Source organism: Manacus candei, unplaced genomic scaffold (assembly GCF_025592945.1).
Source record: "Manacus candei isolate 608988 ecotype Guabito, Panama unplaced genomic scaffold, ASM2559294v1 h1tg000118l, whole genome shotgun sequence".
NCBI lineage: Eukaryota > Metazoa > Chordata > Aves > Passeriformes > Pipridae > Manacus > Manacus candei.
Window position 1 is genome coordinate 205856 of NW_026138166.1, and position 12461 is coordinate 218316.

At 53.3% G+C, this 12461-nt stretch overlaps 1 protein-coding gene across 1 annotated transcript; it reads left to right on the top strand.

Moving 5' to 3' along the window:
- The first annotated feature begins 211 nt into the window (after positions 1–211).
- On the top strand, positions 212–11997 carry LOC127462013 (ankyrin repeat domain-containing protein 18A-like). Its single transcript, XM_051770270.1, has 14 exons — positions 212–1680; positions 2101–2215; positions 2460–2633; positions 2722–2828; positions 3536–3626; positions 3883–4058; positions 4173–4320; positions 4782–5063; positions 5322–5557; positions 7230–7362; positions 8564–8845; positions 9543–9778; positions 10454–10678; positions 11137–11997. Exons 1-13 carry the CDS (start codon positions 1463–1465, stop codon positions 10653–10655), a joined length of 2400 nt encoding a protein of 799 aa, XP_051626230.1. The 5' UTR covers positions 212–1462; the 3' UTR covers positions 10656–10678; positions 11137–11997.
- Positions 11998–12461: the final 464 nt, after the last annotated feature.

A 12461-nucleotide genomic window follows, 5' to 3' on the forward strand; every position in this document is an offset into this window, starting at 1 on the left:
CCATTGCTGTGTACAGACACACTGAGGTGCCACGATCCCTGTGTATTTCAAGAAAATCAAGTGCCCTGCAGTGACCTCCATCTGAGTGCAAATCAGTCCAGCAGACATCTTCAAGGCCGAAAGAGAAGCCAGGCCTGAAGGCCGAGCCAGAGCTGCCCTCTGCTCCCTTCAGCTCTGCTCACAGCTGCATCTTCAGCCTGTCCCAGAGGCCAGGCAAATGTGTGCCCTTCCTCTGGGAAGGCTTGAAGCACAGTGGTGTTAAGATCATGGCCTCCAGGTGAGCTATTGCTACTACTCAGTTGCCAGACTCTTGCAGTGCTTTCGAGCCCTCCTCTTTGTGTTCTGGGCAGAAGATAGTGAGTAAGCTCCTGGTAGCCTTAAAACACAGGCAAATCCCTGATCCCGTGGGAAGCAGATCAGTTTGTAGCCCATAAAGAAAAAGGGAAATTTCTTCAGCCTGTTTGTGGTCCATTGTAGTGTCCCTCCGCTGAGAAAGCTGGTGCAGAACCTCTGATCTTTCAGTTGGTGTTGTCATCGAGACAAAGTGGGACAAGATGTGTTTGAAAGTTTCTTCCTGCCCTGCTGTGTGCTGCCCGTTGGCTGGTGGAGGAGCAGAGCAGAAATTCACTGTTGGCATCTGGCAAAGCAGCAGGAGAGAGCAGTTGTGAGGGGAAGGGGGGTGAGGTGTCTGCTCTTCAAGAGGGACAAGACAAAGGAGTTGGGGAATTGTCCTGGAACTCTGGCCTGGCAGGCTTCGAGCACTGGGTGGGCATTTCTTGAGAGCTGTGGTGGCCCCACTTCCTCCTGAGCCTCATTTGATGGCAGTGTGTCCAGAGGCAGCCCGGCTCCAGGCTGAAGCAAAAAGCCAGAGCGGGTGATGCGGGAGCTGCTCCAGCGCCTACCGCAGCCTCCGGCCCGGTGGGAGCGTCCCGGGCCCTGCCCCGGGCGCCCTGAGGCGGGGCAGTGCCCACTCCCGCCGGCCGCCCTCACAAGGCCCAGGCCGCCTCCTTGCCACAAGGCCCAGCAGGGCCGCCCTCACACCTGCCCCGCCCTGCGCTGTCCCGCCCGGCCCCACCCTGCCCCGTGGCCTCTGTCACACCCCACGCTGACGTGCTGAGCCTTCCACCAGCCATTGTGACGCCACAGGCGCCAGTCGGGCACGGCTTTGTTGGTGCCCGCAGCCGGCGCTCAGAGCTGCTGTAGCCTCTCGGGGAGCAGCAGCACATCCCGCTCGGGGAGCGTTGCGCGCCTGCATCGCCGTCTTGGCAGCTGCAGGCCACGACCACTGCGCAGGGCGACCTCGTCTGCCTTGTGCTTCATACCCTGTGCCCGTCCTTATTCTCGCCCCTTTGTCACCCTCCCCCTAAACCTCGCCCCGTCCCATTCCTCATCCCCACTTGGCTCCCGGCAGCCCGCCGGGGCCTTCTTGCCCTTCCTGCTGCTGGGAGCTCCAAGCAGGGCCATGCCGTGGCTTCTGAGCAAGAAGCGACGGCAGTCGCCCTCCAGCAGCCCCAGTGGGCAGCCCTGGGCTGCCACCAGCTCCAGCAGCGCCTCCCAGCTCCGGGAGCAGGGGCTGGGCAGGCTGCACCGCGCGGCCGCCCGCGGTGACCTGGGCTGGCTGAGGCGCTGGCGCTGGTACGTCAAGGTAGTCGGCATCGACAGGCCAGACCAGGAGATGCGGTGAGTTCTGGGCCACGCTGATGGCACACCTTGCCTGCTCCTGAGCCAAGCTGCAGTAGTCCTCGGCAGCCCTCTCTTAGGGACAAGGCTTGAAAAGTGACATTTGCCCTGTCAGCTGGGACAGGGAACTCTTGAGCTTTTCACTGCTTGCAGCTGCCGCCCGGGCTCCAGCGCTGCTGCAAACGCGTGTTGCCCACCTGCCCCTTGGCCGTGCTCTCTCTGCAGGGCTGTTCTGCAGCTGCTCAGCCCTCACCTGTTCTCTTCTGCCCTCTGGCTCATCAGGGCAGGGTTGCAGCAGCAGCAGCAGCAGCAGCAGCAGCAGGAGCAGAGTCCGGGCAGGGTCCCCAGGGTGTTGGGTACAGACACAGCTTGGGCTCATCCTTTGTCTGTCTGGGTTAAGAGAGTCTGTTTAATTTTTAGGACACCTCTGCATCTGGCTTCGGCCAATGGCCATGCAGATGTCGTCAGATATCTGCTAAGGAAGAACAGCCAGCCCAACCTCGCTGACAGCTTCAAGAGAACGGCCCTGATGAAGGTGTGTGCAATGCCTTCTGAGCTTGGAGGTGGGGCTTAGTGCTGGGGTGTTAAAGGGGAGGTGTCTGGCAGGATTCCTTGCAGGGCAGGGCCATAGAAAGACGCCTATTGCAATGGGCACGGCACAGCCTCTGTTAGCTGATCTTTGAAGATGGTCTTCTATGGCAGCACTCAGGAGCTGAGGGAGTTGTGACAGAGGGGGATGAAAAGTTGGCAGCCTTTCCCTTTTGGTGTGTTGTTGCCAGGCAGTCCAGCAGGAGCAGGAAGAATGTGTTGCTGTTCTGCTGGAACACGGTGCCGACCCCAATCTGGCAGACGCTGACGGCAACACTGCCCTTCACCTGGCTGTCCTCTCTAAAAACACAGCTGTAGCAGGGCTGTTACTGGAGCATCATGCCAACAGTGATGCTCAGAACCAGGTAACCTTGGCACGTGGCTAAAGCTGCTCTTTCCAACAGCTGCAGAGCTTGTCTGTGTCTTTCTAATGGGGATTCTCTCTCCTTTTAGTGGGGATTTACCCCCTTCAAACTTGCAGCCTTGCAACAGCACGAGGAGATTCTGGAGTGCCTTGTGAACAAAGCAGCTGACAGGCCTGCTCAAGCCCAGGGGGAAAGGTGAGGGCTTTGTCAAAACAGCACCCGGGTGTTCTGGGTAGTCTGCAAGTGTGACCCAGACGAGGGACGTGGCAATGAGCTGGGAAAAAGAAGGAGCAGCCCCGTGGAAGCAGTTCCCCGTGGGACTGGTAAATGCAGGTCTGCCCTTGGCTGCTCTCCTACCTCAGGGGCTCTCGTCCTTTGCCCGCTGAGGTCTGCAAGAAAGCCTTGTCTGTGGTGCCCTCTCCCCACCCAGAGCCAGAGCCCCGGGGAAACTTGCCAGTAGCTCAGCAGCGTGGCTGCTCTGCAGGCCAGGGGGGTTTAAGGCACGGCAGAGTCGGTGCGTTCAGTGCTCTGAAGGGAAGCGTTGGGGGAAAGAGAACCAACACTGTCCCAGGGGACACGAGGGGCTCCGAGCACACAGAAGGAGAAAACTTCCTGCCATGGAGATGGTCAGGGGGTCGAAGGGCTTGCCCTGGGAGTTTGTGCAGCCGCATCTGGGGGGACTTTGAAGAGCAGTGCAAGGAGCCCTGAACAGCATGGCCTGAGCTGGTAGCTGAGGCTGCTTTAGGGAGGCCCCTTGTAAGAGAAATTCTCCAATGCTTCCATGGACTTGGCTTTGCTTTCCCGGAGCTTGTAGGAAAGGGGGGAAGAGCTGTTTTGGGAGCAAGCAGGGGAAAACTGATGCAGGATCAGACATGTTTCCGATGAAATTTTGCATGCTTTAGGACTGCTCTTGTGGTTCCTGGAAGCCATGAGGCTCACCTGGAGGAAGATAATCTGCGCTTGCAGGAGGAGCTGGACAGGGCTGGCGCAGAGGTATGGAAAGCCTGTCCCCACAGGGAGAAACCTGGGGGTGCCTGTTGCTTCCTATCCATCCTGAAAACGGACAAAACAGTGTTCAGTGTGTTTGTTGGGGAGCAGAAGTGAAGCTTTGAAGGGACTTGAATGGATTGCAGTTCTTTGGGCAGAGGGGATGCACACAGACATGCAGCACCTGAGTTCTTCAGCAGCAGCTGGCTCCTCTCTGGAAAAGCTCCCCTGACAACTGTGGATTCTTCCCGTGATTTTACAGCTGAGGGAGGAGGAAGAAAAGCATCTTCAGTCTGAGCATTGTGTTCCTGACTTGAAGACTGCCTTGGATGCCAAGAAAAGAGAGGCAATAACTTCCTCCCAGAAACTGCAGGACTTCCTGTTGGCATCTTGCGAGACCAATCCGACTGTGAACCAACTGGAAGAAGACGCACAAGAGTAAGAGAGGAACCCAGTGAAGCGAGGGGTCTGTGGCTTTGGGGATTGGGTGGAAACAGGGGGAGAGTCAGTGGGATTTTGAAGGACGCTTCTGCTGTGGCTTCTGTTCCTTAGCACAGTTTGTCTGGCATTGGCTTTTCTGGTAATAAAGCTGTATTTCTTCTTCAACTTTGCAAGTGAGAACAGCAGATTGGAAGCCACTGTCCAGCAGCCAAGCGAGAGCGTTGAAGCCCTTCCGAGAGCCCTGCAAGCCTCTGCCTCAGTAAGCTGGTCCTAAATTTGCCTTTTTGTGACTCTGGAGCCCAGTTGCTTATAAGGGGCAATTATCAGATGAAGTTTTCCTGGAGAGCCTGGGGAGCTCAGTTTCTGCCTTCTCCTCAGCAGAGGCTGCTCAGAAAGCAGCCTGGTCCTTTCCCCAGCTGCTACAAAAGCCCTGAGGGTATTTGGTGTGCTGGACACTGGAGGAATTCTTAGATTCTAAATGAGGAGTTTCATCATGAGCTCCAAGGGACCCAGAAGTGTTGTTGCCAGAAGTGTCTCCCAAATTCTTAAGTAGGTCTAAAGTTTCTTCTTTCTGTCGGGGAATCTTTCAAGTGTTTCCTAGGCTCATTTCCAGTAGATGATAAATACAGTTGCCATGGCCACCCCCTTGAGAGATTGTCCCAGAATTCACTGCCTTTAGATCATGCTGAGTTTCCTTTTCTTTTATTTTTCTGTGCACAGGGTGGTGAACTTTCCCAGCAGCTGGACATGGAGCCTGGAACAGGCATGCAGCTCGAGGCCCTAAACCAGGCTTTGCAAGAAGAGCTGTCCACTCTGCTTGGGAAGTGTGAACAACTGGAGAAGAGCAAATGTCAGCTGCAAGAAGAGGTGACAAAACACCACCATCATTTGGAGACTTTGGTGCTGGATGGCAGCCAAAGAGAACAGTGTACAAGAGAGGTGGCAGAAGGAGCTGACCAGGAAAGAAGTGCAAAGCTACAAGAGGTCAGCCTCGTTTTGCAAGTAAGTGAATTTCTCCCCAGTGTCCACAGGCTCTTCATTAGGAGCTTGGAAGCAGAGTGCTCATTTGGGCTTCTTTCCCAATGAAAAGAATTGTTTGCCCTGGCAGCTCCTGGGTTCTGCCTTGGTTGCTGCTGGGAGTGAGGAGGCAGAGCCGCCTCTCTGAGTAAGGCTGGGCCCTTGAAAGTGGGTGTGTGCAATTTTGTGCTGGGCAGAGCTCTCTTTTTCTTGTGGTGGTTGAAGGTGCACTGTCTCCTTCAGGCACAGGCAGCCCACCAGGCCCCACTAGGACAAACTGGAGACATTCATTGTGAATCCATGAGAATCCAGTTGGAAGAAAGGATTAGAAATCTGGAAAGTGAATTGGACAGGATCAAAAACACCCAACAAGAGAGTGCTTCTCGTAAAGAAACAACGCAGGGAGAGATGGAAAGGTACAAAGAGCTGTATCTGGAGGAAGTGAAAACCAGAAGATGCCTTGACAAGAAACTGGAAAGGTACGTCCGTGCTTGTTTGGAGTGGTAATAAGAGAGTCCTTTTCTTCCTGCATTTTCCTTGGAAATCCATCTTCTACATCTGGCCAGCATTATTGCCCTCCATTGGCCAACAGGGTCTGATGGAGTTGCCAAGACCCTCTCCTTGATATTTGAAAAGTCGTGGCAGTCAGGGGAAGTCCCAGGTGAGGGGAAAAAGGGAAACCCACTGTGCCCATCTTTGAAAGGGGTAGAAAAGAGGGCCCTGGGAACTGCCAACGTGTCAGCCTGCCCTCTGTGCCTGGGGAGGTGATGGAAAAGATCCTTCTAGAAGCTCTGTCAAGGCACATGGACGGCAGGGAGGTGATTGGAAGCACCAGCACAGCTTCCCCAAGGGCAAGTCCTGCTTGACCGACCTGGTGGCCTTCTAAGATGGAGCGACTGCCTCAGTGGACAAGGGCTACCCATGTCATCTCCCTGTCATTCTGGGAAGCCTTTGACACAGTCCCCCACAACATCCTTCTCTCCAAAGTGGAGAGAGATGGATTGGATGCGTGGACTGTTAGATGGAGAAGAAATTGGGTGAACAGTGCCATGCAGAGGTGGTGATCAATGGCTCAGAGTGCTGAGGGCCATCAGTGCCGAGTGGTGTCCCTCAGGGGTCTGGACTGGGCCCAGTGTTCTTTAATGTCTTCACTAATGATCCAGAGGAAGGGATGGAGTGCACCCTCAGCAAATTTGCAGCTGACACCAAGCTGAGGGGTGTGGTTGACACAGCTGATGCCATCCAGAGGGCCCTGGACAAGCTGGAGAAGTGGGCCCATGGCAATCTGCTGATGGTTTACCAAGAGCCAGTGCAAGATGCTGGCCGTGGCTCAGGGCAGCCCCTGTATCAGTGCAGGCTGGGGGATGAAGAGGGGCAGAGCAGCCCTGCCGAGAAGCCCTTGGGCTGGAGGAGAGGCCGGACATGAGCCGGCAATGTGCGCTCGCAGCCCAGAAAGCCAATTGTGTCCTGGGCTGTGTCCAAGGCAGCGTGGCCAGCGGGTGGAGGGAGGGCATTCTGCCTCTCTGCTCTGCCCTTGGGAGAGCCCAGCTGGAGTGCTGCATCCAGCTCTGGGCTCCTCAGCACAGCAAGGACCTCCAGCTGTTGGACAGAGTCCAGAGGAGGCCACCAAGGTGCTTGGAAAGATGGAGCACCTCTGCTAGGAGGAAAGGCTGGGACAATTGCAACACTTCAGCCTGGAAAAGAGAAGGCTTTGGAGTGACCTAATTGTGGCCTTTTGGGGTGTGAAGGGAGCCCACAAGAAAGATGAAGAGAGTGCATTTAAAAGAGCAGGTAGTGAGAGGACAAGGGGGAATGGCTTCAAATGGAAAGAGAATAGGTTTAGATTTGATCCTCGGAAGAAATTGGTTGCTGTGGGGGTGGTGAGGAACTGCAACAGGTTGCCCAGAGAAGCTGTGGATGCCCCATGGCTGGAAGTGTTCAAGGCCAGGTTGGATGGGTTTGTGAACAAGCTGGTCTGGTGGAAGGTGTCCCTGCCCACAGCAGGAGGCTTGGAACTGGATGATCTTTAAGACTCCTGCCAAGCCAAGTCATTCTAGGCTTGGATGCTGTCTGTGCTGTTTCTGTGAGACTGTGGGGGAAAGGCTGGTTCTTCCTCTGTTTCATGGTTTTCTTGACTAATTTGCTGTGCAGGCTGGAAAAGCTTCTGAGGATAGAGAGGAGGAAACTCCGGGTTAATGAAGAGAAAGGAAGTCAGTCCCAGCTGGAAGAAATGAAGAAGAGATATTCTGAAAAGGTCAAGGAAGCTGATAGATTCCAAAGAGAGGTGAGCTGTGCTCTGGGTGGGGCTCTTTGGTTGTGGTGTTCCTTCTTTTGAAAACTGGGAGATGCTTTCCCTCTATTTCTTGTCATGTGGATGTTTTTATTCCCTTGGCTGCATTTTGGATGTGATGGGCTTTTCTTAATGCTCCTCCTGCTGTTCCAGTGGGAGATGACTCGAACTAATCCAGAGGTAGTTCTCCTTCTGGGGAAAGATGCAAATGTTGAGGGCAAAGCAGTAGGTGTAAGGGCTGATGGAGGCCAGGCTGTCCTGCAGAGGAGGGGCAAGCCAGGAGTGGCAGCCAGCCTGGCAGGGTGCGTGAGCTCCCGGGCCAGGGAGCCGTCCCACAGGCCCTGAGCAAGAAGAGCAGAACAGGCCCCCTGACAGTGAGCGGGGTCAGCCAAGAGTGCAGATCCCTCGGCTGGGCCCTAGGGATGGGCAGGTCTGCCGTCCTGGCAGGACATCACGTCCATGGGCTGAGAGCAGTGGGGCCCAGCTGAGGCCTGGCTGCAGCTGGAGGGAGGCTGTGACAGCGTCCTCTGGGTGTGACAGATGAATTGCTGCCCTGGCAGAGAGGGGAGGAACAGCACTGTCACTGGCAGGGCACCATCAGCCCCTGAGCCCTGTCTCAGGCACGAGCTGAGCAGGAGGCACTTGAGGCTTTGCTTTTCTCCACAGTGTTGTTGCTGCCCAGGGCCCAAGGAGGACAGGGGCCTCCCAGGGGAAAATCTGTCTCTTCTTGCTCACGGGGAGCTGTTTCAGCCCATCCTGTGGTGGGGAGCCAGAAGGGCTGTTCCCAGCAGGTCTTTTGAGGCTGCTCTGCCTGTGCAGCAGTGGCACAGAACCTCTCATCCCTTCTCCGCTCGTCACTCGGATCCGTTGCTAAAGCGGCGTCTGTCAGAGTCACGCCTGGGTTTGAAGGCATCCCTGTAGAATGGCTTCCTGCCTTTGCAGTGATTCCTTTGGAGTCCAGAAGCGTGGAGCATTTTTGCATGAGGAACTCCAAAAGGCTGGGAAGCTGAGGAATCCTATGGCAAATGATGGGAAAGCTGTTCTTGCTGGAAAAGAAAAGCCTGGTTGCACTTTGTGTCTAGTCCTGAGCCAGCAGATGTTGAATAAAGTCTCCCTGGGCAGCCAGTTTTGGATTTTCCCAGAATTCACTGCCTTTACACCACGCTGAGCTCCTTTTTTTATTTTCTGTCTGCAGGTTGCTGAACTTTCCCAGCAGTTGGACAGGGAACGTGAACAGTGCACGCAGCTGGAGGCCAAAAATCAGGCTTTGCAAGAAGAGCTGTCTACCCTGCGTGGGGAGTGCAAGAACCTGGCCATGGACAAATGCCAGCTGCAAGAAGAGCTGGCAAAACTCCACCATCATTTGGAGACCAACGTGGTGGATCGCAGCCAACTCGAACAGTGTAAAAGAGAGGTGGAAGAAGAAGCAGACCAGGAAATAAGACAAAAACTCCAAGAAGTCAATGAGTTTTTGCAAGTAAGTGAATTTCTCCCCAGTGTCCACAGGCACTTCCTAAACTTCTCTTGTGGCCATGGTGTTTGGTCTTTTTCTTTTGCTCCTGTATTCTGTGGGTTAGCTTCTGTCTTTGCTGAAGGCAGTGGCAGAAGGCAATCTGGTTGGGCAGGAGTGCTGTCATGGGTGTGGAATGTGCCGGCAGGTCCCTGAATGCAAAGGCTGCCCAAGGCAGATTCCCACTTTGCAGTGCTTGGGGGGATCTCTGTGCACTGCTCTGCTTCTCACTGCTCATCCTTGAATGGGTTTGGCAACTTGCAGCTGTCATTGCCAGACCTACAGGTGCTGCTTTGTCCTTGTAGGGGGTGAAAGTGCTCAGAAAAGGAGTCACTGAAATTCCAGGGATGGGAGGGAGGGGGTGGAGGTGGAGGTGGAAGCTCTTCTTGTCTTTGAAGAATCCCTTTGGACATGCCCTGCCCTACAGACCCAGTGTCTCTTCATTAGTAGCTTTGAAGCAGAGTGCTCATTTGGGCTTCTTTCCCAATGAAAAGAATTGTTTGCCCTGGCAGCTCCTGGGTTCTGCCTTGGTTGCTGCTGGGAGTGAGGAGGCAGAGCCGCCTCTCTGAGTAAGGCTGGGCCCTTGAAAGTGGGTGTGTGCAATTTTGTGCTGGGCAGAGCTCTCTTTTTCTTGTGGTGGTTGAAGGTGCACTGTCTCCTTCAGGCACAGGCAGCCCACCAGGACACCTTAGAAGAAATCAGAACCAGTCATGTGGACTCACTGAAAAAGCAGCTGGAAGACAGAATTAGAGATCTGGAACGTGCACTGGGAAGGACAAAAAGCAACCAAGCAGAAAGACCTTTTCAAAAGGAATCCACCCAGGCAGAAGTGGACAAGTACAAAGAGCTGTATCTGGTGGAAGCCCAAAGAAGAAAAAGCTTCGCCAAGAGACTGGAAAGGTAAGTCCGTGCTTTTTTGGACTGGTAAGAACAGACTCCTTTTTCCTCCTGCATTTTCCTCGGAAATCCCTTTTCTACATCTGGCCAGCGTCAGGTGTGAAAGCAGAACGTGGCATCTTTGTGGGGAAAGTTCCTTCAGACCCTTCCCTTCCTCAGACCTGTCTTCCTTTCTCTTTAGAGTTCCAGCATTAACCCACAGCACCACCACTATGGCATTATTGGTGTCTTTTCAAGTTGAGGTTGTTTTAGCAGGCAGTCTTTCTGCCAGTCTCTACTCTCCTCATCCCGTGGGTGACAGAAAAGATGAATCTTGTGCCCTTTCCTGTTTGAATAAGGAGAGGCCTCTGGGAGAAGTGAGTTGGATTCTGTGAATCCAAAATAAGGCGGCTCTTTCTTGGCTTCTGTTTTGGCAGCGGGTCTGAGGGTTGAGCTTTCCTTGAGAAGGCCAGGGTAGGCCAGAGTTCTTCTGGAGGTGACACTGCCTACTCCTTGCACTTGGTGTGATTTCTTAGAAACAGACCCTGTGAACAAGCTCAGATCAAAGGATGTGCTGGTTTTGGACGCTCTTCATGCCCTTGGCTTTTAGAAGTCGAGTAGTAGCCAAGGCTGTGGAGGGTAACTTTGCGAAAGCCTTCCTGCCAAAGATGACTCTGTGTGTGCTTGTGAATGTTTCAGAGCTACTGAGAGACTTGCAGTGGCCAACACCAAGCTCTTTTTGGAGCGCCAGAGAAGCAGATCTGCAGTCCCAAGCAGCGCTGTCAGCGGACTTCTGGCTGCAAGTCCACTTCTGGATTCACCTGGCCTGGGACATCTTGGCATCAGTTTGGGACTGAGCAGAAGTCTGGCTCTCAGAACACCACCCAGACACCTGTGGTAAAGTCCAAGACTTCTGCTCATCAGGTTTGTCCAGATTTTCCAGAGTGGTCAAAAAAGATTGAAATGGAAGCAATGAGCTGTGGAACTCCATTCTTTCCCAAGAGAAACTGTGGGCAAGAGCTCTGTGGCACAGGAACCTCCCACCTAACTTCTACTCTAAATTTACACGTAGTAATCTTCTGTAGTCTGTGGGGTTTGGCAGGAAGCCAACTCCAACTGGCTACAGATGGTTTTGGTGTCAGAAGTGGGATTGTTTTGGTTCCTTTGGTTTTGTTGTGGGAACGTTGTCTGGGAAAGCTGCCAAGAGCAGGTTTGTTTGTAAACATCCACCATTGTTTTGGGACACTCCTGGGAGAGCTGCCAAGAAGGATTGTGTTTATCTAAACATAGCTTTGTTTAGGAACAAGGAGAAAGAAAAATAATAACAATGGTCTTTTTACTAATTTTTTTCCTGATTCTTGCTGTTTTTGTGCCTGTCCTAGGACATCCTGTAAGGGACCGTTCAGATGGATGGAACAAATTGCTTCCTTTCCTTAATTTGGACATCCACGACCTAGTAGCCAGTTTCCTTAATGGTGGCCTTCAAGGTTTGGTAGCAAAGACTCCAAGATCAGCTCTAACCCACCCCTACATTGCTCAGTGACAATGATCCTAGTGGTGAAGGCAGCGAAAATGCTACTTAAAATTGGAGAGGTGGTGCTGCATTGGTCCCCTTGTTGTACGAAAGGAATCGCTGGAGCTTTGGGGACAAGAAGTGCCAAGGACCACGACAACTGTACACAGGCAACAGTATCGGAGGAACCGAGATGCTGTGACCCCCATCCATACATCCAGTACATCCATGACATCATTGTGTGGGGGGACACAGCAGAAGAAGTTTTCGAGAAAGGACAGAAGATCATCCAGATTCTCCTCAGGGCTGGTTTTGCCATCAAGAAGAGTAAGGTCAAGGGCCCTGCCCATGAGATCCAGTTCCTAGGGCTGAAATGGCAAATGGACGACACCAGATACCAACAGACGTCATCCACAAGATTGTAGCAATGGTTCCACCCACAAACAAGAAAGAAACCCAAGCTTTTCTGGGAGCCATTGGCTTCTGGAGGATGCACATCCCAGAGTACAGCCAGATGGTGAGCCCTCTTTCCTTTGTGACCCGTAAAAAGAACAATTTCCAGTGGGGTCCTGAACAACAACAAGCTTTCAGGCAGATCAAGCAAGAGATTGCACATGCCGTGGCTCTTGGAGCAGTCAGGACAGGACCAGATGTAAAGAATGTGCTCTACTCTGCAGCTGGAGATAAAGGTCCCTCCTGGAGCCTCTGGCCAAAGGTGCCTGGTGAGACGTGAGGGTGACCACTGGGTTTCTGGAGCCGAAGCTACAGAGGTTCTGAGGCCAATTCCACCCCTGTGGAGAAGGAAATCTTAGCAGCCTATGAAGGCATAGGAGCAGCTTCAGAGGTAATTGGTACCAAAGCACAGCTCTTCTTGGCACCCCAGATGGGACCCCAGCATGCAAAGTGTAACTAGATAAGGGAAAAAGGGGGTAGGGTTTATCCATTTTAGGGAAAGGGTGGCCAAAAAGGAAATACTGCAATGCAGCAAACTTTGGCCAATGGGGGAACGGGGTCTAAGGATACAGACATCAAGGGGATTTTTCATCAAACAACTTCAGGGGACAAACAAGGGAAAAACTACAAGAAATGTTAAGACACAACCGTAAAACTCGAAAGGCTTTGGGTCTGAACTTCTTGACAACTTCATCCAGGGCTTTCATCCTCTGGAGGGTCACACATTTCTTGTTGTCTTCT